Source organism: Vulpes vulpes, chromosome 7 (genome assembly GCF_048418805.1).
Source record: "Vulpes vulpes isolate BD-2025 chromosome 7, VulVul3, whole genome shotgun sequence".
NCBI classification, from domain to species: domain Eukaryota; kingdom Metazoa; phylum Chordata; class Mammalia; order Carnivora; family Canidae; genus Vulpes; species Vulpes vulpes.
In genome coordinates, this window is record NC_132786.1 from 12783002 (window position 1) to 12810626 (window position 27625).

Below are 27625 nucleotides of genomic sequence, written 5' to 3' on the forward strand. Positions count from 1 at the left end.
CCTACTTTCTGTTTCATATAAATATGTGATTGTATGTGCTTGTTAAATTCTATGTCTTCTCTCTCAAGACTTATTTTTGATATCTCTGTTATTTAATTTTTAAGCATATTTGCTTAACTAAAAGTTTAATTGGCTTTTCATCATTAGTTCTTTTATGCCAAAGCTCCCCGTTCTTGTGTTCTAATTTTGAATTCTTGTTTCATTAAGGCAACAGTTCTCAAAGTGCTGTAGATGTATTAGATCCCTGGGTCAAGAGTTGTAATGTTAACAGAGTATGAAGTTCATTGCTACAGTGACAGATTCCACATTGTAAATAATCTTTAACAAACCGCCACTTGTTGAGTTTTAGGTGTAATGTCAAAGAAAATCCATAATTAGCTGAAAAGGCTATTAAGAGCATGTTAAATTTTTTACCTGTTCAGCTATATATCTGTGGAAGGCCAAATTTTCTTCATATATTTCGGCCAAAACGACACATCAAAACAAATTGAGTATGGCAGCAGATATGAGAAGTCAGCTGTCCTCTATTAAAGCAGATGTTTAAAAGATTGCAAGATATATATATATATATAGATATATATATCTATATATATATATATATAATGCAGTGTCACCCTTTACCTTTTGGGGGAGACAGGAAGAGGAATAGAGTTATTTTTTTATTTTTAAAAATCTCATTTATGTTAACATGCAGTGTGTTTCTTTTTGTTACTTCTAAATGAATTAATAAATATTTAAAAGGCTTTCTACTTTGATAAATACCCATAGATAGAACAATTATAAACAAAAAAACCACTTTGGGATGCTGAGACTAAGTGTTGGAGAATTTACTGGGTTAGAAATCTTAAGGTACTCCTCACCTTCTCCTCCTCCCATCTTGGGAGCATCAGTGGTGTATTTTCTGATTTGCTGGTACCCAAAACTGCCTTTGCCTTACACATGAACGTTGATTTGCTTGGTGTGGAATGCGTGAGTCAAACTTTATTCTCTCTCAGGTGCAGATCAGAGATTCTCAACCTTCTGCCTACCTCCAGCATATTTAAAGGACACCTCATACATCTCCCATTGGTGTCGGTGTCAGTAGCTCTCCTCAGAGGCATATACCTCATCCCCAAGTCCTCTCCAGAGAGCATTATTTTAGAGAGTTTCTTTCTCTTGTCCCCTGGAATTCAGTGTTGTACAAAGAGACCAGGCTAATTTAATTTTCTTTATTTTTTTACTTTTGTTTTATCCTTGTAAAACAGAAATTGCAAAACTATACTAATAGGCAGCAGCAGAAGGGGTGGGGGGGGGGCAGTTCTATTGAATTTTGTCAGCTTTTACCTAAGAGATCTGTAGGTTCAGGTCTTTTTTAAACCCAAAAAAGTTTACTTTTATAATTTTTTTAGTTCCCCTTGTTCTGACCAGGTATTATTTATAGATTTTAACTTTACTGTCATTATAACATTTTAATCATTTTTATTTATCACTTCAGTATTCTGGGAGAATTTCTTAAGCTTATTGTCAATTCTTTATTTAATTCAGTTTTCTCAATCTAGAGTTGGTGGTGTTACCCAGCTCTATTGACTTTGGTGCAGATTTTAATCTTGCAATTGCCATTTTAATTCTCCGGCTGTATTTCTGAGCCAGCTTCCTAGTCCCATCAGCCTGGATCTCAGTTTGTTCACTCTACATGGTTGCTTATTTTTCTCTTAAGATACTTTTTTCATAGAAACCATGTCTTTTGGATTCCATGTTGCTCACTCTGTGAATGCTTTCTAAAATTAAGTTCTTGAGTTTTCAGTATTTTTCTTTTCCTTTGTTATTGTTTTCTTACACCCCTTATTTTTCTTCTGTTACTTACCGTTTAAAGGGGAAAGCTGTCAAGATTGAGGGTATGCAAACAGATAGGACGTGAGGATTGCTCCTGACCACACGTACCATCTGCCTTGTACTAGAATTCTAGTTTCTGGTTATTTTGTTGGCCTGATGTGATAAGTTTAGTATTCTCTACTGCCTAGTTCTAAAAGACTGCTTAAAAAAATTCTAACTTCAGGCAGGAATGTGCCCTAGGTCTCTCTGTAAGTCTGTTGCCACAGAAAGTGGTTGATCTTTCATGGATGGAGAAATAGTGGAGCACTTTTGTTTTATTCTGACAGGAGCAGATTCTGCATCTAAGAAGAGATAGTGGGAGAAAAGAAACTTTTTACCTTATAACCTTTTCCCAAAGGTGATAAATGACTGAACAAGAGAGTGGTTTATTTTTCTCTCTTGTAAGAGAAACCATGAAGTAGGCAGTCCATGCCTGGTACAGTGGCTCCATGGTCATAAGGTACTTAAGCTCCTCCATCCTTTGTGAATCACTTCTATGTTCAGGGTCACTCCATGGTCCAAAATGGCTGCTGGAGTTTCAGCCATCATTCTCGCATTCAAACAGGAATAAGAGGAGAAGCATATCTTCCAGTAAGTCCTCGAGGCACCATTCAGCTTGTGTTCTCACCTCTTGACTACTTCTAGGTACTGAGTTGCTGGGAAATGTGTGGGAGTGGGGCACATTGCCAACTTGATAAAGTCATAATTTGTTGATAAAGAAGGATAGGATGGTGATGCAGTAGGTAGTATCTTTGCTACAGTGGCACTATATACGGTAATGTGCAAATAGATCACAAGGGCATGCTTCCATAACACCATAGATAATGAATGTACAAGTAGTTGGCCAATATGCTTGGTTTTCTGAGCTTGTTTTCTTTTTTTTGGTTGTTTTCTTTTTAGACAGAGTGAGCACACCGCATGCACATGCAATCGCTGTAGGAAGGGGGCACGGCACAGGAAGTCAAAGGAGAGAGAATCTTAAGCTGACTCCACACCCAATGCAGAATCCAACACAGAGCTCAGTCTCACAACCCTGAGATCATGACCTGCACCAAAATCAAGAGTCGGATGCTTAACTGAATGAGCCACCTGAGCGCCCCATTCTGAGCTTTTTGAGTTGTTTTATTCAGTTTGTTTTCATGGAAGTTGAGACAGGCATATTAGGAATGTGTCCCTGAGAACATATTGCTTATACTGGAGGTCAGTTTGCTTTCCTTTTAGTTTGTGGACACAATTCAGATGAAGTGAGAACTTCCAGACATTTAGTGTTAGCATTAAGATTTAATGTGTTCCTACTGGCTTTAACTTATCTAATATCTTTATTACATTATTAAAATATGAAATATTCTATTTAGTTTCTGAACTAGAATTGATGGCACACTCACCCATTTTCCACGAGAGTAATGTGAGCAGGTCTTACTTTCAGTGTATTTCACAATTTTGTGTTCTCCAGCTTCAGGATAATCTAATTCTGTACTGTACATTCTAGCATTTTGACCCAGGTATATTTTAGTTTCCATATCAAAGCCAGGCATAGTCAATGACTGGTAGTGTTTTTCCAAAGCACATAACCAACCCATAGGGTGACCTTCCCCCTTTCATCAAGGCAAGTGGTAAGCCCCCCACCCCATTTTGTGACCCCATTTCAGAGATGTTAAAATATAGGAAAAGGCTATGCTTTGGAATTGATGAGATATATGATATTGTATGTTCTATAAAATAAGAACTTTAATGGTACAGGGTATTTGGTATTAATCTATGTGTCCAGAATTAGGAGAGTATTTAGGTAAACTATGGCACACCTGACAGAATATTATGAAGCTTTCAAGAATGGCACAAGATATCTCAATGTTAAATAATTAGTGTGATAATTTTTTAAGTAACTACTTTCATTGAGAAAATTAAGCAGAAATACAGCAAGGTAATAATAATGGTTGTATTTTTTTTTTTTTTTAATGGTTGTATTTTAGATGGCAGGACTGTATAGAAGAAAAATCTCTTATTTTCCAAATCTTATTTAATAAACGTATTACTTTTTAAATGTAAATGTATTCATGGTGGCCATGGGGTTGTTTGTAACACATAGGAAGAGATCAATTAGAAATAAATTCTGCTGTGCTAATCCCCCCCCCCTTTTTTTTTTTGCAGTTCCTAGACCATCAGATAAAGGAAATCTTAATCATTTCATTGAAATTTTTATGTTTTAATGTTATGCTTGGGGGAATGATGGTAAAGGATGGTTGGATAAGAATGTAATGAACTAGATTCAAGACTGTGTGAATGGTAGTACCCAGAGAAATACTACCTATTTCTTTATGTAGTGAACTGAAGAAGTTTCCTAAATTCTGGCGGGGCTCATTCTCATCTTTTCTTACTTTGTAATAAATGTCTTAGATCACCATAATGAAGATACACGAGGTACAACTAGAGGGAGGTTGGGGATCAGAACTAACAGATTCCTTTTAATAAATCTAGAAAGAAATTGGCAGCCTGGAAAAATAAGATGACCGTTATAAGTTGAAGTTTAATAGCCATTAATGTAATGGCTCTACATGTTTACTCAGAAAATCAGTAATTGAAGTTCAGGAGAACAGCAAATCATATAAAAAAGATTTCATCTTATAATGTGATGTGGCTGCTAAACATAATTGGTAATCTAACATGAAAATAGGGACTGCTTATTCTGTGTGTTCCCAAGGGGTAGAACACAGAACTGGTAAACAGTGGATTTTCAAGCATTTAAAGTAAGAATGAGGTGATAGTAAGATCTTGAGTTGCCTTTCATTAGAGGTTCAATTCTAGGTTGGATATCGTATACAAGCAAGGATTCACAGAGGGAGTGGTTGGGTTGGATGACACTCAGAGTCCTTTCCAACACTAAGACTTGATGACGTTCAGACACACCAATAACATTTTTAAAATACCTGTTTATGGAGTGATAGTGATAGTTATGGTAAGCAACAAAGCAGCACACGTTGTTCCACAAAGATAGTATAAATGACTGCACTAATTCATTAAATTGGACTGTTGGAACAAGTCACCCATAGATATCATAGGCGGTATATATAAGTAAGGCACTGTTCTTTTTTTAATGGAGTTTTTATTGAAGTACATAAATAACAAATGCCTAATTGAAAAAAGGTGAAATAGAGTAAGAGACATAAACAAGAACTATGAGGATTCAAAGCAGGGAATTATATATCCAGAGTATCAGGGGGATAAAAAGAGTGTCAAGTAAAAGTTTAACAGAGAAAATAGATCTCAGGGAATAAGTGGAATTTCAGCAGATCAAGACATGAATGGAAGTGGGGGAACCATGACAAAGACAGGCAATGATGTGAAGCTTCTCAGAAGTGGGAAAGCACTGATGTGTTGGAAACAGTGTGCATACGAGGTAATGCATATGAAGTAAGATGGCCAGAATGGTAAGGTGGTGTTAAAGTGAAGATAACTTAAGCATCATGATGAGGATTCTCTGTTCAACAAAAGGGAGCATTTGAAATTTTTTGAGTGAAGGAGAAGCGTGATCGGTCTTACTTCTTAGGAACATTGATTGACTTGATTCACATTTGTTGAATTGTTGAATGTGGAGAAGTTGAGTAGAAGGTTAATTCAGATGACAACCATTGAAGCCTCTGTTAATATTAAGAGGAGCATTTGGCATTATTGAGTGCTCACTATGTGCCAGGCACCCTACATTATTTCAGCGAAGCCCCACAACCATGTCATGTGGTAGGAGGTTTCCAAATAACATTTCTTGGATTTTCGGGAGGAAATTCCTATGAGAAATCCATATACCATAATAATTAATTTCTCCAGGCATATTCTCTTTGGTACACAGGTGCTATATTCACCCACACTCTCCAGACCACCTTAATGAATACTGTTGTCTTAATATAATATTTTATAACATAAAATAACATAATCAGTTAGCAATCACAAATTATTATTGAGGTTTAAAAGTACCATATTTGGCATTGTGGCAGCAATAAAAGAAGTAGAAGATGTAGTCTCTGACTCCTAAGGTAGACACAGACCCACAATTTCACTTTTGTGTACCATTAGCATGCCCAGTACAATGCGAGGAACATGGCTTCTTAGTAAATACTAGCTGATTTATTGATATTAAAGATAGAACTAGACCATTACACCAATAATTTTCTAGTCAGACAAGAATTTACCAGTATAGCTGAGGCTCTTTGTTACTGAGAACAATGGTACTTGAGAATTGAAGCATAACTAGCTCTCATAAATGCCAGTAATGTCATTTAATTTTCAAAAAGTTGGAAAACTGTCCAGTGTCCAACCCTAAAATGTCATTATGCTTCAGCATTGGAATAAATGATATTGTTTATTCAGTTCTCCCCTTAACATAGAACTCACTGACTTATTATTGTAAACTCATTGTGCATTATCACTTTCTTTTTTTTTTTAATTCTAAGAATAATTCTGATTAGGGCCAGAGAAGGTAGTCTGCAGTTGTTAAAATATAGAGTAATTTTACAACTCTTCTTCGGTTCCATTTGATTTAGAATTTCACATAGACTTTCTTCTCCCATCATAATCTAACCCCCTTATTGGATAGGCAGAAGAGTCAACCCGTCCTGAAGTATTTCATAGTTCACTACAGTAGTCCTGGATAGAGTGTGTTTAATTTAAACTGCTCACCAGAAAATATTGTCGAGTTTATAATACCTACAATATTACGTATCTGGAATATGCCATATTTAAAAAAATAAGGATAGCTTAAAAACACCTTAAAAATCTGTGTTGTGTATTTAACAACCAACAGGCTTCATGTTGCAATAAAGGAAAGTAAAATGAAACTGGATAAATTACTCTGTTAAAAGAGAAAGATGAAACTAGGCAAGCCTTGATGTGATGACAAATTAGGTTTGTCAGTCTGTTACTTCAGCTGTACATAGCAAAGAGAAGCTGTGTGCAGTCATTTATGACCTGCATGATTATTTACACACACATCATGAAGAGAAACATTCTCAAAAACATACAATGTTACTGTATAGTGATATCTTTAAAAAATATATGTATACTTTATCCCTAAGGAAGCATTTGTTATTCCAAAAAAAATTTATAGTCAAGGTATTTCAATGTAGACATTATTAGAGGACTGTATGAGGATGACTAAACTAACAGCTGTTTAAATTATATATAATGAAAATCTGGAATCATAACCAAGATTTCCAAAATTTGTTTTAAACACCTGATGGACACGAATAAGTCAGGAGAGGAAACAGAAGCAATAGTCAATAATGTGATGTCACTGAAGCCAAGAGAAGAGCATATGTTTAAAAAATAAGAAGTGATGTACTTTGTCACTTTCTAAGCCAATTAAGGTGAGGACTGAGACAACCTTCGCATTTTGCAACATGAAGTCATTGACCTTAGCAAAAATGGGTATGGTTTAGTGTTGAGGGTAGAAGTCAGATTAGAACAAAAGGTGAGAAATTGGAGATAGCAAATATGGACAGTGCTTTTGGGAAAGTTAGCCATTAAAGGGAGGAGGGAGAGCAGTAACTAAAAGGTCTGAGGATGGGTCTAAGAAGAGGTTGTTGTGTTGCAGTTGGCTTATTTAGTGGAAAAGTTGTGCATGGCATGTACTGATGAAAAGAAACCAGTAGAGCAGTAGAGGTTGAAAACAAAGAAAAGGGATAAACAAAGGAGTAAGCTTTCTAAGAAAGCAAGAAAAAATGATATCTAAAACAGGTGAGAGTTGGCTTCAGATAGGAGGAGAGGATTTGTTGGTTGTAGGAAAGCGTGTGGTGGAGGGAAGTTCCAGAGGGAGTGGCTGTCTGAAGCAGTCTCCTGTGTAGAGAGGGTATGATGAGATTATCTGCTGAGATCGAAAGGGAAGGAAGAGATAGAGAAGTCTTAAGTCTATAAAAAGTGGAAGTAACTTTAAAATAGTCTCTGTGGCATGTGGAAAAGCAAGAGAAAAGGGAAAACATGGCACGTAATGCTAAGGGACCCCTGGAGATTGTACATTTTTCTTTAATCCCAGAATCTGGGAGACAAAATTAGGGTTAGATTTTTCTCTGTACTGGTAATGTTTCATTAAGTTAGAATCAAGATTACAGAATAGGTGTCTAATGTCCACTATGATGATGTCACTAATGCTTAGAATATGGGCAGAGGGTAGGAAGAAAGGAACTAGATAGAGCACTATCTTCCTTCCCTATTTCATCACTATTACTGCAGTTACCACCTATCAGAACCACTGAAAACCTGTTGAAATTGTCATTCAAATCCCCTACATCAGTAAACACACCATTGACCTCAAGTCACTGCTATTACCAGATAACTAAAGTATATTACCCATGTTTACTTGAAATGGAAGGTGTCCTGTATGGCTTACTTCCAAATCTATTACTTGAGCAACCTCTCCATTTCTTCAGCCAACAGCTTTATCGTATTAACATTTACTATATGTCACAAACTATACTTGGCATTGGAGATGCAAAAGTAAATAATAGATACATGGTGCCTGACCTTTCATAGAGAATACAGATACATGCAGTTTGAGTACAGTGTGCTAAATGTCAGGACTCCGGGAAATGCATGGTGCTTTGGGCACACCTGCAAGGCTCACATTACTCAGCTGAGGTGGTTAAAGATGACTTTCCATGGGAAGTTGTATTAAAGCCTGCTTTAAAGGATTAGTAGGAGTTAACGAAGGATGGCGGGGGGGGGGGGGGGGGGGGGGGGGGTTGGGCTGGGATAGGAATGCTGTGAGAAATGAAATTGTAAGCGTAGTCATCAGATGATAGACCACTCCAATGAATAGTCATTAGGAGACTTTTTTAAAAGGGAATGATGTGATCACATTTTGTGTTTAGCAAGTTCCATGTAGTTGGCAGAGTAAAGAATGGAGTCGGCAAAATAGTGCTAGAAGTTGGGATATTAATAAGGAGGGTTTTTTTTTTCAGCAATTCATACAATTGTTTTGATCTCTAACGGTTGAGGTCACACTGATCCTTTCTCATCCCACTTTAAAACTCTGGTTCCACGTAGTTAGTTGAGGTATAGGATATAGAAGGCAAAAGCTTTTCCTTCAGCACCAGCAGTGAAGGAACACCTCAACTAGCTTTTGCTCCTTAAGTCTCCCATGAAGATTGTTAGTCACCCCTGCCCTCATCTTATCTCAAATATGACTTTGTTAGCAACCCATTTTGTAAGAATAGAGCCACAGAGATTTGATTTCAGGAAAATCTGTTCCTGAGATATAATTGAAATACAAACCACAGATATTTAAAGTGTACAATTTGGTAAGTTTTGGCATGTGAAAAACACCTGTGAAATCACCACCATAATCAAGATAATGAACACATCTGTTACCTTCCCTGTTCCTTTGTAGCCTCTCTCTCCTATAGCCCCTCCTTTCCTCCCAGGCATCCACTGATCTGCTTTCTTTCACTATGCATTAGTGATAAAAGTTTGCATATTTTAGCATTTTATGCCAAAACTATACTTTCTTGATACATAGTAATTGAAATCCAGTAGTCCTGGCCTTCCAACTTGTAGTCCTGGCCTCCCAACTTGTTCCACCAAAAAGTGGTTTTGGTTAGTCTAGATTCTTTGCATTTCGAGATTGAATTTAGGGTCAGTTTGTGAGTTCCTTAAAAACCTGCTGTGGTTTTGATTGGCATTGCAATGAATCTACACAGCAGTTTAGGGAGAATTGACATCTTTACAGTCTTGAATCTTCAAACCCACAAACGGGTATATCTGTTTCTTTAGGTCCTCGCTAATTTCAACAATTTTTAGTAGTTTTCAGTGTATAGGTATTTCATGTTTTTACTAACTTATCACTAAATATTTCATATCTTTGGATGCTCTTGTAAATAATACTGAGCATCTATATGAAAAAATATATATATATACATGCATTTGATTTTATGTATTGTTTTGTCCTGAAACACTGCTGAGGTTACTTACTAAGTTGTAGCAGCTTTTGGTAGAGTCCATAGGATTTTCTGCATAGATGAGAATGTCACCTGCAAATAAAAACAATTTTACTTCTTTCTATTAAAAAATAAGTACTCCCCCCACACACACACACACACACTTAATTGCACTGGTTAGAGCTTCTAGTACAGTGTTGAGTAGAATTGGTAGGAACAGAGATGTGTTGTTCCTGATTTTTAGGGGCAAAACGTTCGATATGTCACCAATGTAGTGTGATAGTTGTGGTTGAGTTTTTCGGTGGAAGCCCCTTATTAGGTGTAATTTGCTGAGCTTTTATCAGGAAGGACGTAGGGTTTTGTTAGATTGTTTTTCATCTACTGAGATGATACGGTTTTTCTTTTTTAGTTTGTTGACATGATACATTATGTTGACTTTTTTCAAATATTTAACCAACTTTGTATTCTTGGGATAAACTCCTTTTGGTCATGGTGATATTCTTTTTATATATATTTTTGGGTTCAAAATTTTTGCTAAAATTTTGTTTAGGATTTGTGTTCATGAGGGATATTAGCCTGTAGCATTCTTTTGTTTTGTTGTATTGTACGTATTTTTATCATCTTTGTCACATTTTGGGACAGAGTAATCCTGACCTCATAAAATGAATTTAAATACTTCCTGTCTTCTGGAAAGAATTGGTATTACTCTTTTTTTATAAATGTTTGTTAAAATTTACCAGTGTTGCTCTCCAGGGCCTGGGAGTTTCTTTGTGGGAAGGTAATCAGTAAAGTCTGATGTTAACGCCTTGTGTTCTCACTCTTTTTCTGATCACTCTGGTTAGGGATTTATCAATTGTATTGATTCTGGAAAATCAGCTTTTGATTTCTAGTACTTTTCTTTTTCCCATTTCATGGGTTCCTGCTCTTTATTCTTCTATCTGGCTTACTTTAAGTTAACTTAATTAGGACAATTTAAGTTGGCTTTTTAAAAATAAACTTTAGGGACACTCGGGTGGCTCAGTGGTTGAGCATCTGCCTTTGGCTCAGGTGTGATCCTGGGATCAGGTTCCCCATCAGCTTCCCACAGGGAACCTGCTTCTCCCTCTACCTGTGCCTCTAACTCTCTCATGAATAAATAAATCTTAAAAATCAATAAAAATAAAGTCTATTTTTTGGTACGTATTTAGGTTCACAGCAAAACTGAGGAGAAGGTACAGAGATATCCATATACCTTTTTTCTTCTCCTTAGTTTATTTTTCCAAGTTTTTATTTAAATTCCAGTTAGCATACAGTGTAATATTAGTTTCATTGTACAGTGTAATGAGTCAGCACTTCCATACATCACCAGGTGCTCATTCTAAGTGTGGGTCCTTACTCCACATCACCTGTTTTACTCATTCCCCACCCATCTCCCCTCTGGTAACCATCAGTTTGTTCTCTAGATAAGGGTCTGTTTCTTGGTTCATGTGTCTCTGTCTCTCTCTGTCTCTGTCTCTCTCTTTCTCTCTCTGTTAACCTATACTCTGTTTTTTGTTGTTTCTTAAATTCCACATATGAGTGAAATCATATGGTATATGTCTTTCTCCAGCTAATTTATTTTGCAAAGCAAAATACTCTAGGTTGGTGTGTGGGTGTGTTTTAATACTTTCTAGTTTCTTAAGGTGAAAGTTCAAAAATCATTATTTTGAGGCCTTTCTGCTTTTCCAGTACAGGTCTTTTAGTACTATAAGTTTCTCTGTAAGTACACCTTTTGCTAAGGTTCCACAGAAGAGGATCCTTTCTTTCCTGTCCATCATACAAGGCCTTTGTCGTATTGTCATTGTCATTTTTTTATCTGCTAAAATAAACTGTAAAGGCAGTGTCTGCAGGGATAAAGGAGAAAGTTTATACTCACAACTCCATTTCATATGCATTTTCCATACTTACACAAAGTGGGGAAGGAAGGTGCCACTTGTTTTGATTCAGGAAAATGTCTTTTTGACAAAGCCATCTTACTGATTACTTACTACAAACAATACTTTGCTTTTCTCACTGAAAAGACCTATCCAGTTAGTGCTCTCCAGTTAATATTAATGGAAAGGAAATAATAATAATAGAAGGAAAACTAGTTTTATCTGAGATTTGCTGAAGCAGTATCTCTCTTTGCCTCAGAGCCTCTCATTTGTGCAGTCGTGAATAAAGGCTAAAGTGGCACACCAAAAAAAAAAAAAATGTGGCACACCAAATTGCCCCTACTATTTAAATTTGTTTCTGAATAGCAAGTATATTACATTAAGTCATACCTTTAAATTTCAACCATTACATAGAAATCTGCTTTGACTCAGTTTTGGATAGTCTTATAGTGCTAGTATAAACCAACATCAGGGATCCACAGAAATAATAGTTAACCTTTATTAAACATGTTATCCTGTGTCAGAACTATGTTAAGGACTTTGCATGGAGTATCTCTTAATGGTAAGGTAAAACCTTGTGAGGTCTAAGCATTTTATTCCCATTATACAGATAAGGAAACAGATTTGGAAAGTAACCAGTCTAAAGTCTCACAAGTAAGTAATAGGGAGCTCCAACCCAGTCTCCAGTGGCTTTAAGCATGTTGTACACCTTTCTTCTTTTTTTTTTTTTTAAGATTTTATTTATTTATGAGACAAGAGAGAGAGTCGGAGAAGCAGGCTCCATGCAGGGAGCCCGACATGGGACCCAATCATGGGACTCCAGGATCACACCCCAGGCCGAAGGCAGGCGCCAAACCACTTAGCCACCCAGGGATACCCTAGGATCCCCTACACCTTTCTTCTATATCCATATAGAATACCTTTGAAAGGGCAGCCCGGGGTGGAGGGCTCAGCGGTTTAGCGCCGCCTTCAGCCCAGGGCCTGATCCTGGTGACCTGGGATGGAGTCCTGCATCAGGCTTCATACATGGAGCCTGCTTCTCCCTCTGCCTGTGTCTCTGCCTCTCTTTCTCTCTCTCTCTCTCTCTCTGCCTCTCTTTCTCTCTCTCTCATGAATGAATAAATCTTTAAAAAAAAAAATATGTTTGAAAGATCAGCTTGGCATGGACATGGAATGATATGGTTCTGAACATCTTGATTCAGAATATGGCTTGATGAGTTGACCAAACCAAGGTAAGTGAATAGTATAGTAGTTATGAAAATAAGTTTCTTCAAACATGTTGCTACTCTAAAATCAGAACTTGCCTTGAGAAAGGGCAAATACTGAATTGAAGGCAACATGGTGGTATAGAAAGAGAATAAGTTTAGATCTCCCATGTGACTAAGCCACATTAAAAAAGTTATTTAATCTCTTTTAGCTTCAGACTTTTCGTTTATTAAATGGAGATTTTCTCCTCCTAGGTTGGCTTAAAGATTAGAGATTTTGTGTATAGCAGTGCCGAACCCATAGTAGCTGGTCAGTAAAGAGGCTTGTTGTATTCGCTATTGTTAGAATCTGTTAATTCTCCATGAATGAAAACTTTTTTTGAGGCCTTAAGTTCATTTTCTAACATGACCCCTCCTCATCCATCACCAAGATTAAGCTCTGTTCTTCTGATAAGTATTTGTATAGTACTGAGTTCCTTTATAGCAGTTGTTTGACATTGTTTAATTATGTGGTTGATTAGTATCTGCCTTCCCAGACTAGATGGTAAGCTCCATGCAATCAGAAGCTCTGTCTGATTTTGTTCACCTTTGTCTTCTGTGCACAGTGCCTGTCATATAGCAAGACTTTAGTAAATGTTGAATGAAATGATTCTTAGTAGCATTACTAACTACCTCGAGATAATGATGTCTGTGTCCATTAAAGTAGTGATGCTTTCCTTGAATTACAGTACATGTCCTATGATTGGCATAAAATTGGTAATTTACCAGTCTTTTGTGGCCACATCTTGACATTATGCTGACTGAACTCCGTAGAAACAGAGCACAGTAACATATTTCATGGCAGCATTATTGTCTCTTGTTTTCAGTTTGATCATGATCAAATTACCTTCATACTGCATATCTGCTATTGTGCAGAATTTAATTTCAACTTCTTGGTCACTTCAATTTGCAAGAAATATTGTTTCATGACACTCCTAGACTTTTAAGAAAGTAAAACTACCAGGTATCTCATGTCCCATCTTCAGTCTACCATCCATCTGAATATCATTTCATTTGGCTTCTCTTATAAGGGAGAAGATGTCAACCGGACACTAGAAGGTGGAAGAAAGCCTCTTCATTATGCAGCAGATTGTGGGCAGCTTGAAATCCTGGAATTTCTGCTGCTGAAAGGAGCAGATATTAATGTATGTAAAGAACATTGTCATTTTAGAAAAAAATTCCTGTTGTATGCATTGGGTCATTATATTATTTTACAAGTCTATAGATAAACAGTCTGAAATTATACCAAATTTCCTGTAACTTAGAAATATATAGTTGGGATTTTTTTTTTTTTTTAAATAAGCAGAACAAACGTTTTAAAACTATGTATGGGTAGTAAATGGTTATCATGCAGTGGAGGATAGGACTCTGCAGTCATAGGATAAATCCAAACTGGAGTTTTGGACAAAGGTCAATAGGCAGATGGTCAAACAGGAGTAATTGTCTCCTGGCTCTTGCCTTTTATAGCTTTTCAGAGTTTTGGAAAAAGGTTTAAGCAACCATGACAGCAAGTAAGATCCACTCTCCACATTTCAGGGGGACACCGTGTCACCTGGCCCCATTGTGGCAGTCTTTTTACCTCTTCAGCAGCTCATTTCCATCTACTTTTCCCTTCCTGGACCTCACTGGCATCCCTACAGTATTGAGGACTTGGGGTTCAAAGTTAAATACTAGGCAACACAGTAAGTGTCAGAGCCAAGGTTTGAGCCAAGGCCAGAGTCCTGCACCCTTTGCTTCACTGTGCCAAACAACCCAAGGAGACACTGCTATGGGCTTGGGCCTTGGCAGCTAAGTGGCTAGAAACTTGTAGCTGTGAAGCGATTTTGTATAACAAGGCAAATAGGGAAACATTGATAGTTCTGTAAATAAATCTAGAAAGAAGAAATGAAAAATAAAGTGGGGTTTTTTTTTTCTCCTTTCATAGGCTCCAGATAAACATCATATTACCCCTCTTCTGTCTGCTGTCTATGAAGGTCATGTCTCCTGTGTGAAATTGCTTCTGTCAAAGGTAAGGTCAATTGCTAATATTTTTTTAGGTTTTTATTTAAAATTCCAGTTAACATACAGTGTAATATTAATTTAAGGCATACAATACAGTGATTCAGCACTTGCTTACAACACCTGCTGCTTATCACAACAAATGCACTCCCTCATCCCTATCACTTAGTTTACCCATCTGCCCACCCTCCCTTCTGGTACCCATCAGTTCTCTGTAGTTAAGAGTCTTTTTCTTGGTTTGCCTCTTCCCCCTCCCCTTTGCTCATTTGTTTTGTTTCTTAAATTCCACATATGAGTGAGATTGTATGGTATTTGTCTTTCTCTGACTGACTCATTTCGCTTAGCATAATACTCTCTAACTCCATCTATGCTGTTGCAGATAGCAAGACTTCATTCTATTTTATGGCTGAGTAATATTCCAGCGTGTGTGCGCGCATGCACACCACTTCCTCCTTAGCCACTCATCATGGACACTTGTACTGCTTGCATAATTCAGCTATTGTAGATAATGCCACTGTAAACATTGGGGAGTGTATCCCTGTGAATTAGTGTTTTTGTATGCTTTAGGTAAATACCTAGTAGTGCAATTGATGAATAATAGGGTAGTTGTATTTTTAACTTTTTGAGGAACCTCTGTACTGTTTTCCATAGTGGCTGCACCAGTCTACATTCCTACTAACAGTGCTTCAGAGTTCTCCTTTCTCCACATCCTTGCCAACAGCTGTTGTTTCTTTTAGCCTTTCTGACAGGTGTGAGGTGTTACCTCATTGTAGTTTTGATTTGCATTTCCCTGATGATGGGTACTGTTAAATATCTTCTCATGTGTTAGTTGGCTATCTGGATATTTTCTTTGGAAAATTGTCAGCTCATGTCTTCTGTACATTTTTAGTCAGATTTTTTGTTTTTTGAGGTTTAGGTTTTATAAGTTCTTTATCAGATAATGTCATTTGTAAATCTCTTCTCCCATCCTATAGATTGCCTTTTAGTTTTGTTGGTGGTGTCCTTTGCTGTGCAGAAACTTTTTAATGTAGTCCCAATAGTTTATTTTTGCTTTTGTTTCCCTTGCCTCATTTCTAGACATTTCTAGAAAGTTGCTATGGCTGGTGTCAAAGAAGTTACTGCCTGTGTTCTCTTTTAGGATTTTAATGGTTTGAGGTCTCACATTTAAGTCTTTCATCCATTTTGAATTTATTTTTGTGAATGGTATAAGAAAGTAGTCCAGTTTCTTTCTTCTGCATGTTGCTGTCCAGTTTTTCTAACACCATTTGTTAAAAACACTATCTTTTTCCCTTTGGATATTCTTTTCTGCTTTGTCGCAGATTAATTGACCATATTGTTGTGGGTTCATTTCTGCATTTTCTTTTGTTTCATTGATCTGTGTGTCTATTTTTGGGCCAATACTGTAGTGTTTTGGCTACTACAACTCTGTAATATAACTTGAAGTCCAGAATTGTGGATGGATTCTTTGTTCAAGCTTTGTGAATAATGCTGTTGGTACTTTGACAAGAATTGCATTAAATATGCAGATTGCTCTGGGTAGTATAGACATCGTAACAATATTTGTTCTTCCAATCCATGAGCGTGGGATGTCTTGTCATTTTGTTGTGTCATCTTCAATTTCTTTCATCAGTTTTATAGCTTCAAGATTTTTAGGTAACCTGTTGTTTTTGGTACTAAGTTGCTAATTTTTATTGTTTTTTCCACTACTCTGTTTAAGCTAGGTATTTGGATGTCATTTAAATTGTGTGTGGCATCAGGGACAAAAAAAAAAATGGAGGCAATATTTAAAACCAAGGTTTAGAACAAGTGTTATTTTAAATAGCTGGTCCAAAAACTGTTACCAGTTCATGATGAGTAAAGAGTTTGGGCTAGAATATAAATCAATCCAGTCTCCTTCATCAAAAATGTCTTGCTATGAAAAAACAAGTTAGCTGAACTAAGCATTATACTTAATGATGTAGAAAATGTTGTCCTGGACTACTAACAATTTGCAGACTGGTACTTTGAGTATCCCTACTATGGAATTTGTAAGTTTAATTTTCTGTAGCGCATACTGAGTGAGATGATTAGAGGCAGTTTGCTGTAGATAAGTCATCTTGATATGCTTCAGGTCCTGGTAAGTTTGGAGTTTTCTAGTGTTAACTCTTAAATAGAGTTCAAATTCCAGTCTCAACAAACCAGTCAGTTGTAACCATTCTGGCTGTATGAGCTGGAACCTGCAAATGATGGAAGACAAGAAATCTTAATAAAATAATCCCAAGCTTATCATTTCATGGCATAATCTAGAAAATACTGTTTATAGCACTTTACTTGGGGTTTTAAAATAGAAGTCCTGCTAAAGAACGATACAGAAAGTAAATGAGTAAATGTATACAAAGCATTTTGCCACAGTTCCTGACATATAAATGTTCAATAAATGGTAGCTTTTATATTAACTAAGTCTGAAGAGAATTTTATGCTTCATAGGCTAACTCATTTAGGAAAGAAGGCTAGCACATTTGTCTCTTACACTTTATTGATAATTTCTTAAAGAAACTGTTCTGAAGGCAGTTAATTTAGGGTATCTAAAACTAGGATTTTTTTTTACCGATAGCTGCATGTTAAGCACTTATTACTGAATTTCTTTAAGTGTGTGGTGGTCATTGGTTTGCGGTGGGTTTTTATTTTGGGAGAGGGGGTATATATCAGTAGTAATTTTAGGTACTACACATTATACTGATATGAATGATGTGGTTCTACCAAAGCGAAAACAAATGAAAATATTATTCTTGGTCACTGTGATGAATCCAGAATCTGTGGTAAAGTACCTTTGAAAACCACTGGATCACTTCATCCGGGAGAATATTTTTGCTTACCATTTTCAAAACTACTTATCACAGGTTATAAGTATTGATTTACAGTTTGTTAGAAATTTGTGTAATTCCAGTATTTATTAGTTAGAACTCGTTATATTGTGTGTAACTAAACCCAGCTCAGATAGCTTAAACAGTAAAGAGATCTTGTTGACTCACATAACTACAGTTGAGGCACACAGCCTGACCCTGGGCTTACGCCGCATTACCAGGATCTGATTTCTATTTGCTTCTCAGCTCTGTTTCTCAGCATGGACTTAGTTCCTCTGACCTCAGCCTATCTGCTATAAGTGTATAGTAAAAGAAACAGTAATAATACTGTCGTGTACATTTGAAAATAGTTGAGAGTAAATCTTTAAAGTTCTCATCCAAGAAAAAGCTATCTGAGGTGTGATAGATGTTAACTTTATTGTGATAATCATTGTGAGTATATATGTGTCAAATCATTGTGGTCTGCACCTTAAACTAATACAAATGTTATATGTCAATTGTAACCCAAAAAATAAATTCATAAGTCAGAATAAAAGATAAAAGAACTTTTCTTCCCCTTTCTTTCTTTCCCTGATATTTTTCCACCCAGCTAAGGTTTTGTTCTCTGAAAATAAAAATCTCCATGGGATTCTTTTTAGCTTAGGCTCTGATCATTTATTAAATGAGATGCTCCCAAGCATGCTCTTTTTAGTCATATATCAGACTCTGTATTTCCTTCCAATAAGCCTCTCTTTCCTCACAGGACAAACAAAAAAGTTATTATTATGCTGGAGAAGTCCCAAAGCATGATGCTCCAGGTCATTGAAACGTGACTGTTAGATTCCATTATTTAAAGAATCTTCTGCCTTAATTTGCATGTGCATTAGGCCCTACTATGTTTTCTTAGAAGGGTCCCTGTAATTATGTACTCTGTTGCTACATTACTGGTTGTAAGTTGACTCTTAACTGGCTTATTTTTTTGTTTTACTTGTGACTGTAATACTGCCCTTTTATTTGTGTCTGAGCCTTGATTTTTTGAAGTTAAGTGACATTCAGAGATGGCTCTGCTAATAGCAGATCAATTGTACCCATGCAGAGCTGTTATTTTAGATGAAAGGGTTTTACCTTTATGAAAGCAGCATAGTAAAATTTAGTTCTGCTTTCTCAAAATTACTTTGATTTTTTATTATTGCATAAGCTTCTTTAAGCTTAAGCCCTATGGTTTTGTTAGCCAAATTTTTTTTGGAAATTGATTGTACTCTTTCAGAAATCCTTAGTTGTTAAAACAAGGCTATTCCAGAGTATTTTTGTTGTTGTTGCAATCAATGTTTGTATTATGAAATCTGGTTCTGCCTTTTATCAAAAGTTAGAATCCTTATGGATTACTAGGAATTCATTTTAAAAATACTTAGTTTGAGAAGTTTACCAAATTGACATTTTTAATATATTATCCAGCTGGCATATCCGTAAGTATAGGGAAAAAAGCCAAAATAAACAAAGTTAAAAACTCAATATGATCACCACTAATGGTGGGGAGCCACAAAAACAAAAGAAAGGATTACTAGACTATTCAAAATCAAACTGTGCTTACTGGACATGTTTTTGTTTTGATTTTAATGCAATACAAGATGAAGTTTATGATACAAGTGGGAATTTAAAACATTTAATTTTTGATTGTCTACATAGAAAAGAAGAAACTAACATCTGTAGAGAACATAATATGTACTAAGCACTTTGCTTATATAATCTTTAATTTCCGTCAACCCAAATACATAGGTATAGTCATCTCCATATTATGGATAAAGAAACAATTTGGCTCAGGGAGGCTAAGTATCTACCTATAGTCAAACAAAATATAATGGAATTGAGATTTGTTCCATGATTATGACTCAGAAGTACATGTTCGTTCTACTACTTAAGATTGCATATCATAGAGTCAGGGACAGTTATGAGAAATAGGTTGTGTATATTTCTGTAGGTAAAAGTTATTTGGCCTAATTTTTTGAGTTAGCACTAATAATAAGAGATCAGTAATGTGGAACTTCCACTTCAAGATTGGGGTCTGAGCACATGCTATGGTATCCTACCCTTTTTTGCCTTCCTATGACAGGAAAGAGGTTTTTAAAATGAATCAGTATTTTCTTTGAAATATAAGAAGGGGTTCGTTAGAGAAGAAATCTATTGAATCCTTGAGACACAGAAAGCAGAGGGGATGAGGTTGAAGAAGAAAACATTCCCTGAAATGAGCAAGAGAGTATTGTTAAAAAAAGATAGGTGATCCAGGGCTGCTCCAAGCCTGAAAGTGGTCAGTACCCTGAGCAACAAGTGATTTGGATGTACTTCAGGAAGAAACAAATTAAACTCAAAGAGAAAAAGAGTGATCATAGTCAAGAAATTAGTATGTGACGGGCAGCCCGGGTGGCTCAACGGTTTAGTGCCGCCTTCAGCCCAGGGCGTGACCCCAGGGTCCCAGGATCGAGTCCCACATCAGGCTCCCTGCATGGAGCCTGCTTCTCCCTCTGCCTATGTCTCTGCCTCTCTGTATCTCATGAATAAATAAAATCTTTAAAAAAAAAAAAAGAAAGAAAAAATAGTATATGAATCTAAAGAAATATTAAAATACGAAACAGCGCAGCCTGGATGGCTCAGCGGGCATGATCCTGGAGGCCTGGGATCGAGTCCCACGTCGGACTCCCTGCATGGAGCCTGCTTCTCCCTCTGCCTGTGTGTGTGTGTGTGTGTGTGTGTGTGTGTGTGTGTGTCTCATGAATAAATAAAATGTTTTAAAATAAATAAAATACAAAACAATAACATTTTAAAAACAAGCTACTATAGAATTATTAAATAATAACTTATAAGATGGAAGGCAAGTGATCAAAGGAGTACATATAAAACATTGCGTAAAACTGGGGAGAAGAAACAAGGGAAAGGACACAGATAAAACAGGGTAGAATACAGGCTCAAGAAGCATCCTGGGAAATGTAGCAGAGGAAGAAAAGGCCTAAGCAAGACTGTGAAACAGACATCTATGTAGAGAAGTGGTGACCAAACAGCAGTCAATAAAAAGGCCAAGCCTAATTGACTTCAGCCTGTTTTTATCAAAGCAAAAGAGACTAAGTCTGTATCATTTGAATTGTTTTCTCAGTTGAATAAGGGTTTTTGTTTTTTTTGCCCTAAAAGAAATCTCAACCAAGAAATTTTGAGAATAAAAGGAATGTTTAAAAGGTGATACAAAAATATGCTATAGTCCAGAGGTTGGCACACTTTTTCTTAAAGGGTCGTGTATAACTGGAGACCGTGTGATTTCTGGCATAACTTTGCCACTGTAGCTCTAAAGCTTCCATAGACAAACTAGAACAAATACCGAAATTTGTATGGAATCATACACACACACACAAAAAAAACCTGAATAGCCAAGGCAGTTTTGAGAAAGACCAAAGCTGGAGGCATCACAACCCCTGATTTTAAGATACATACTACAAAGCTATAATGAATGAAACAGTATGGTAACTAGCCAAAAATACACACATTCTGTTTGGCAGAACAGAATAGAGCCTGGAAACAAACCTGTGTTTAATATGGTCAATAAATCTGTGAGAGAGGAGACAAGAATATACGATGAGGAAAAGAAAGTGTCTTCAATAAATGTTGAATGTTGCCTGAGTGAAAAATAAATGTTGCTGAGTAAAGTGCACAATTACAAACAAAAGAGTAAAACTGGACCACTTTCTTATATAAACTCACCTGAAATAAAATTCCCAGAAAAAAAATAAACCATAGTAACCTGACATTGACCTTAGCAACATTTATTGTGAAATATTAAGTGAAATCAGAGAAAGACAAATACCATATGATTTCACTTATATGTGGAATCTAATAAGGATAAACCCATAATTACAGAGAACAAACTGATGGTTGTCAGAGGAGAAGGGATAGGAGGATGGGCAAAATGGGTGAATGGGAATGGGAGTATAGGCTTCAGGTATGGAAGGCACAAGTCACAGCGATAAAAGGTACAGCATAGAAATAGAGTCTGTGGCATTGTAATAGGGTTTTATGATAGGTGGTAGCTACACTTGCAGTGAGCGAACCATAACATATAGGGTTGTCTAATTGCTATGTTGTATACTTGAAACTAATGTCACATTGTGTATCAACTATAATTTAAAAAGCTGACATAGGACAGAAATGAATAAGCATTGCTGAGTTCCTGTAAAACTTTACTTAAAAAACAAGCATCTGGGTCACAGTTTGCAGACTCCTAGTTTAGCTCATGAATAGTTTAGAATTTATAGCGCATCATTTTAAACCTCTAGCCCTAGTAGGAAGATATCCTTCCTAAATGATGCAGGTTGAGAATGTATCTGTCATTGTGGATGCTTTTATTCACCTGTGCTATTGCTTATTTGTTGAAAAGTTTTGTTATCAATTAATGCAGCTGAACAAGAGCTTGTAGAACAGTCAGTGATCTGGAATTTTCATTATTACTGAACTAATCTTATATGCCTGAATAATAGCATCATTTCATAAATACATTATTTAGAAGAGTTAATCATGAAGTGATACTCTCTTGAATTATATTATTATTAGCCAGTGGACTTTTAAGTCCAGAATTCATTTCTTTTTCACAGCTTCGTATTTTTTGGTATACACATAATTTGATACCTTAAATCTAGTTTGCCTGGTTGAAGATACAATTCTCTGAAAGAAGTTTGTCTATAGCATTAATACACTATCATGTTAGACATTTCCTATAATATTGTTATGATACATAGTTCTGACATATCATTTCTATATTGATACTTATTAGAATTCCTTTTTTTAAAATAAATTAATTTTTTATTGGTGTTCAATTTGCCAACATACAGAATAACACCCAGTGCTCATCCCCTCAAGTGTCCCCCTCAGTGCCCGTCACCCATTCACCCCCACCCCCCGCCCTCCTCCCCCTCCACCACGCCTAGTTCATTTCCCAGAGTTAGGAGTCTTTATGTTCTGTCTCCCTTTCTGATATTTCCCACACATTTCCTCTCCCTTCCCTTACATTCCCTTTCACTATTATTTATATTCCCCAAATGAATGAGAACATACACTGTCCTTCTCCGATTGACTTACTTCACTCAGCATAATACCCTCCAGTTCCATCCACGTTGAAGCAAATGGTGGGTATTTGTCGTTTCTAATGGCTGAGGAATATTCCATTGTATACATAAACCACATCTTCTTTATCCATTCATCTTTCGATGGACACCGAGGCTCCTTCCACAGTTTGGCTATTGTGGACATTGCTGCTAGAAACATCGGGGTGCAGGTGTCCTGGCGTTTCATTGCATCTGAATCTTTGGGGTAAATCCCCAACAGTGCAATTGCCGGGTCTTGGGCAGGTCTATTTTTAACTCTTTGAGGAACCTCCACACAGTTTCCCAGAGTGGCTGCACCAGTTCACATTCCCACCAACAGTGTAAGAGGGTTCCCTTTTCTCCTCATCCTCTCCAACATTTGTTGTTTCCTGCCTGGTCTTATTAGAATTCCTTATAATTTATGTAATGCCTTATAATTTATGTAATTGGTAACTGGATTTTAAGAAGTATCCTTTCTTCCTAATCCTAAAGAAAAGCACTCCTAAATAAACCAGTGTGGGGAAAAGGGAAATATTTAAATGTTTACTTCTGTTCCTCTTTTAAAGGATGTTAAGGAACATAGGTAGATAAGTTGTGCCATCTACTCTGGTGTGTGTTCATATTCTGTCCCCGTATAGGTATATACTGCTATTAAAAATGACCACTCGACTTCCTGTGAGAACAAGAATTATTTTAAGTAAATAGAAAAAGTTGTACCCTAGCATGTGAGAATGAAAATCTTGTGAATTTGAAAATTTAATCCAACTTCTAAAACATGGAAATTACTGTTTTCCTAGATTACAAACCTATAGCATACTTAAATTGTTATTATACACTGTCATTTGTTATTAGTGATGTTTAACACAGTCAGCTATACCTGAGAGGAAGAAATCCAAAGAAACTTGGGCTTTGTTTTCCATTATTTCTCTGCTTCACTCTGTGTCAAAGAAGCTATCTCCTTAGCAAGTGTTATAACCGTACGACAAAGTAGTAGGTGACCACTGATTGTGCAACACTAATTGTAGTGACTCATAGCTGTTTCACACAACTGTAAGACGTCTGCTCCTCTTTGAGTAGAATAAATGAATGAGCGACAGCAAAAAAGGCTTATTCAGCTATCTCTTCTTATAAAAAGAAAGTCAAACTATTAATGTTTTATGTATAACTGCTCTAAAGAGTAAAATATACTTTAAAAAATCAGTTTAAGAAACTTTAGAAGACCATCTTTTATATAACATTGATGTTTTTGCTAAACATGTTTGTGTTATGTTTTTAAAAAATCAAGCAGCCAATTAATGATAAAAACTGAATACCCCTCTCAAATACCAGCATCGTCAAATTCTCAGTGTCTGTGGTACAGATTTTGCCGATTGAACTGAGATTCCAATGTATAAGATCCAAAGATGGTAAGTTACCTTGTCAGCATCAGCAAGTATGTACTTGCAAGTAGAATGATTTTTCACACTAATTCCTCCCTGCCCCCCCACCCCCAGTAAAACCTAGACAGTTTTACATCCTCTCAAGTGCAGATTTTATCATAGCTCGGAACCCCAATACATAGGCAGGTCTGGTTTTAAAACTTTTTAGGACAGGTGACTCAGGTCCAAGAACTCAGCAGTGCCTTTCTCAGCTACTTTCAGAAGGAACTGCATTGCCAGAATTCATACAGCCACCAATCTTATCACCTAAATAATGAAGAAACCAGTTCTTACACTGTTTAAATGTTTCCCAAATCTCATACATAGATATGCCCATTGTAAGCTTGTTGTTTTTACCCATTTAGATCTTTGAGTCTGGAGTCATAATTAAATAGTTTTTGCCACAGACATATACTGGCAGCTTTGGTGCCACATTCCCCCACTCCCCAGTTTAGTTCTTTTTTTAAAATTTTTTTTTTATTATTTATTTATGTAGTCATACAGAGAGAGAGAGAGAGAGAGAGAGAGAGAGAGAGAGAGAGGCAGAGACATAGGCAGAGGGAGAAGCAGGCTCCATGCACCGGGAGCCTGACGTGGGATTCGATCCCGGTCTCCAGGATCGCGCCCTGGGCCAAAGGCAGGCGCCAAACCGCTGCGCCACCCAGGGATCCCCCCAGTTTAGTTCTTAGTTCTGCTTAATAGCTTTGTGGTTTTGAGCAAGTTCCTTAACATGTAAGCCTAATAAGCTTTCTTTTCTGCAGCACAGAGCCAGTATAATAGTTCCCTCTCATCCAGAGTTTGCTTTTCACAGTTGCAGTTACTGTCGGTCATCCACAGTCTAGATTCAGATGATCCTCCTCCTGACTATCCTCAGAAGGTCAGCAGTAGCCTGCATGGCCATGCCTACGTCATTCACCTCACTGCATCTCATCGCATAGGCATTTTATCATCTCACATCACCACATTTTACAGCTAACTCTTCCTTTCACCTGAACACTTAGAGGCCACTGTAGGGTTATTAATTGGCCTAATTTCCTATTGTGTCTCGGAATAGGGAGACTGGAGAAGAGGGAGAGAGAGAGAGAGAGAGAGAGAGAGAGGGAAATAGCCAGTGGAACAACCAGAATACATAGATCATGTATCGATTAAGTTCACCATCTTATGTGGGCACAACTCATGGGCGCCCAGAACAATTACAGTAAGAACAAAGATAAATGATCACAAATCACCAAAATATAGAAGTATGAAATACTGCAAGAATTACCCAGATGTGACACAGAGACATGAAATAAGCAAATGCTATTGGAAAAATGGCACTGATAGACTTGTTTGATCCAGGGTTCCCACAAACCTTCAATATGTTTACAATAACAACAACAACAACAACAAACAAACCAGTATCCGTGAAGCACCGGTAAAGCGAACCACATCAAAATGAGGTATGCCTATACTTGATTTATAGCACAAAAGCAGCCATAAACAATATGGTCCAAAAAAAAAAAAAAAAAAGAGGACTGTGTTCTAGTAAAACTTTATCAAAACTACGTCTGACACTTAATAGAAACTTTACAAACATTGAATAGACTTAGGGAATTGGTTATCTTTGAAAATGTTTTTAGCTTGAATGTATTCCAACAGATGACACATTATATACAAAATCGTATAAGGTTCTTCATTTTCCTGGAGGAGACACAAAAATGTTTAAAATACCTAAGGTTAATAAATTCTAGAATCTGAGTCTCATCCTAATGTTTTTAGGGGGAAGTCCATAGGTCATTTTTAACAAAGATCATGGAACACAAGATGTAGAGTGAGAAGGCTCTAGTTTCTTTAACCTGCTGACTGATTAGGGGCAAGTTTCTTACCCTCTCTTAGCTTAAGTTAAATCTCTGTTAAAAAGAGATAACAGTGCCTACTTTACAGGGCTTCTATGATGATGAAACGAGATGACATATATGTAGTATTGGGTTAAACACTCAAAACTGCTATAAAATTTAAGAAACATAACATTTACTGTGTTGAGTATTGCATTAGATTCTATTGGGTACCCAGAAATATTCTTTATTGTGTCTCCTGTATCAATATGTAAGTTAAATGTGCTGTTAAATCCTGTAATAGTAAATAACATTATACAACATGTGTAAATGTAGGTATTTGAATTACTTTTCTAGTGTTACTGTTTTTAGTAGACTCCAAAATGGAATTGTGTAAGTTCTATGCTAATGGCAATATTTAAATGTATATTCCAACAATTGAAAATTCCCAGGTTCTGAGCATTTTTTCCTACTGCCATAGAACTATAAACAAATGCCCCCAAATCATGAGATAATAGAGTACTTAATGAGCAGTTTCTCAGGATTATTCTAGAATATGTATGAATTGATTCAAAATAAATATTTTATGGTATTTTTTTTAAGATTTTACTTATTTGAGAGTGAGAGAGAGCACAAGCCAGGGGAGAGGCAGAGAGAGAGGGAGAAGAAGACTCCCCACTGAACAGGGAGCCCGACATGACTCCCTAGGACCTAGGGAACCTAGGACCCTAGGATCATGACCTGAGCCGAAGGCAGATACTTCATCTACTGAGCCACCCAGGCGCCCCTGCAGTATTCTTTAAAACACAGTGATTTGGGGGACGCCTGGGTGGCTCAGTGATTGAGCATTTGCCTTCTGCCCCAGGAGTGATCCTGGAGACCCGGGATCGAGTCCCACATCGGGCTCCCTGCATGGAGCCTGCTTCTCCCTCTGCCTGTGTCTCTGCCTCTCTCTCTCTCTCTATATATATATACCTCTCATGAATAAATAAATAAAATCTTTAAAAAAAAATAGTGCTTTGGTATGTATATACACAAAATGGTAGAAAAGATAGGCCCTACATTAAAAGGAAAAACCAAGGGTAGGATTGATGTTACTAATACTCATTTGCATTGTGACCCACATGTAAATTTTTGTTGAGCATCTGCTATATACCAGGCATCATCCTAGGTGTTAAAAGTACAGAGATGAATATAGTAAGACCCCTGCCCTCATGGAACCCAGCCTAATTTGGAGGAGAGGTCTTTTAACATCAGTTCAGACTATGGTAAGTACATTAAGAGAACTGGAGTTCAGCTATAACATAAATTCCTACTATAGTGATTTAAACAAAAAAGTGACTCAGCAGAAGTCTGAGGTGTGCCACCCAAGGCTGGGCAGTTGGATGTGCTGTGTCATCGACATCCCACACTCCCTTCTCTATCTTCCCCAGGGCTCATGGTTACAATGACTGCTGAACCACCAGGCATTGTGTCTGTGTTTTGGGGTAGGAACAAGAGCAAAGAGCTTAGGACTGTGTCCTCCTGGGACTTTACTGAAAAAGGAA

General features: G+C 36.8%; 1 protein-coding gene across 1 annotated transcript in view; it reads left to right on the forward strand.

Annotated features, from left to right (window-relative positions):
• MTPN (myotrophin) overlaps nt 1-27625 on the forward strand; it is a 57510-nt gene that overhangs the window by 20195 nt on the left and 9690 nt on the right. The window contains exons 2-3 of the mRNA XM_025984496.2: nt 13938-14051; nt 14831-14914. Of these exons, the coding sequence (XP_025840281.1) occupies nt 13938-14051; nt 14831-14914 (198 nt within the window). The remainder of the gene's footprint in view (nt 1-13937; nt 14052-14830; nt 14915-27625) is intronic.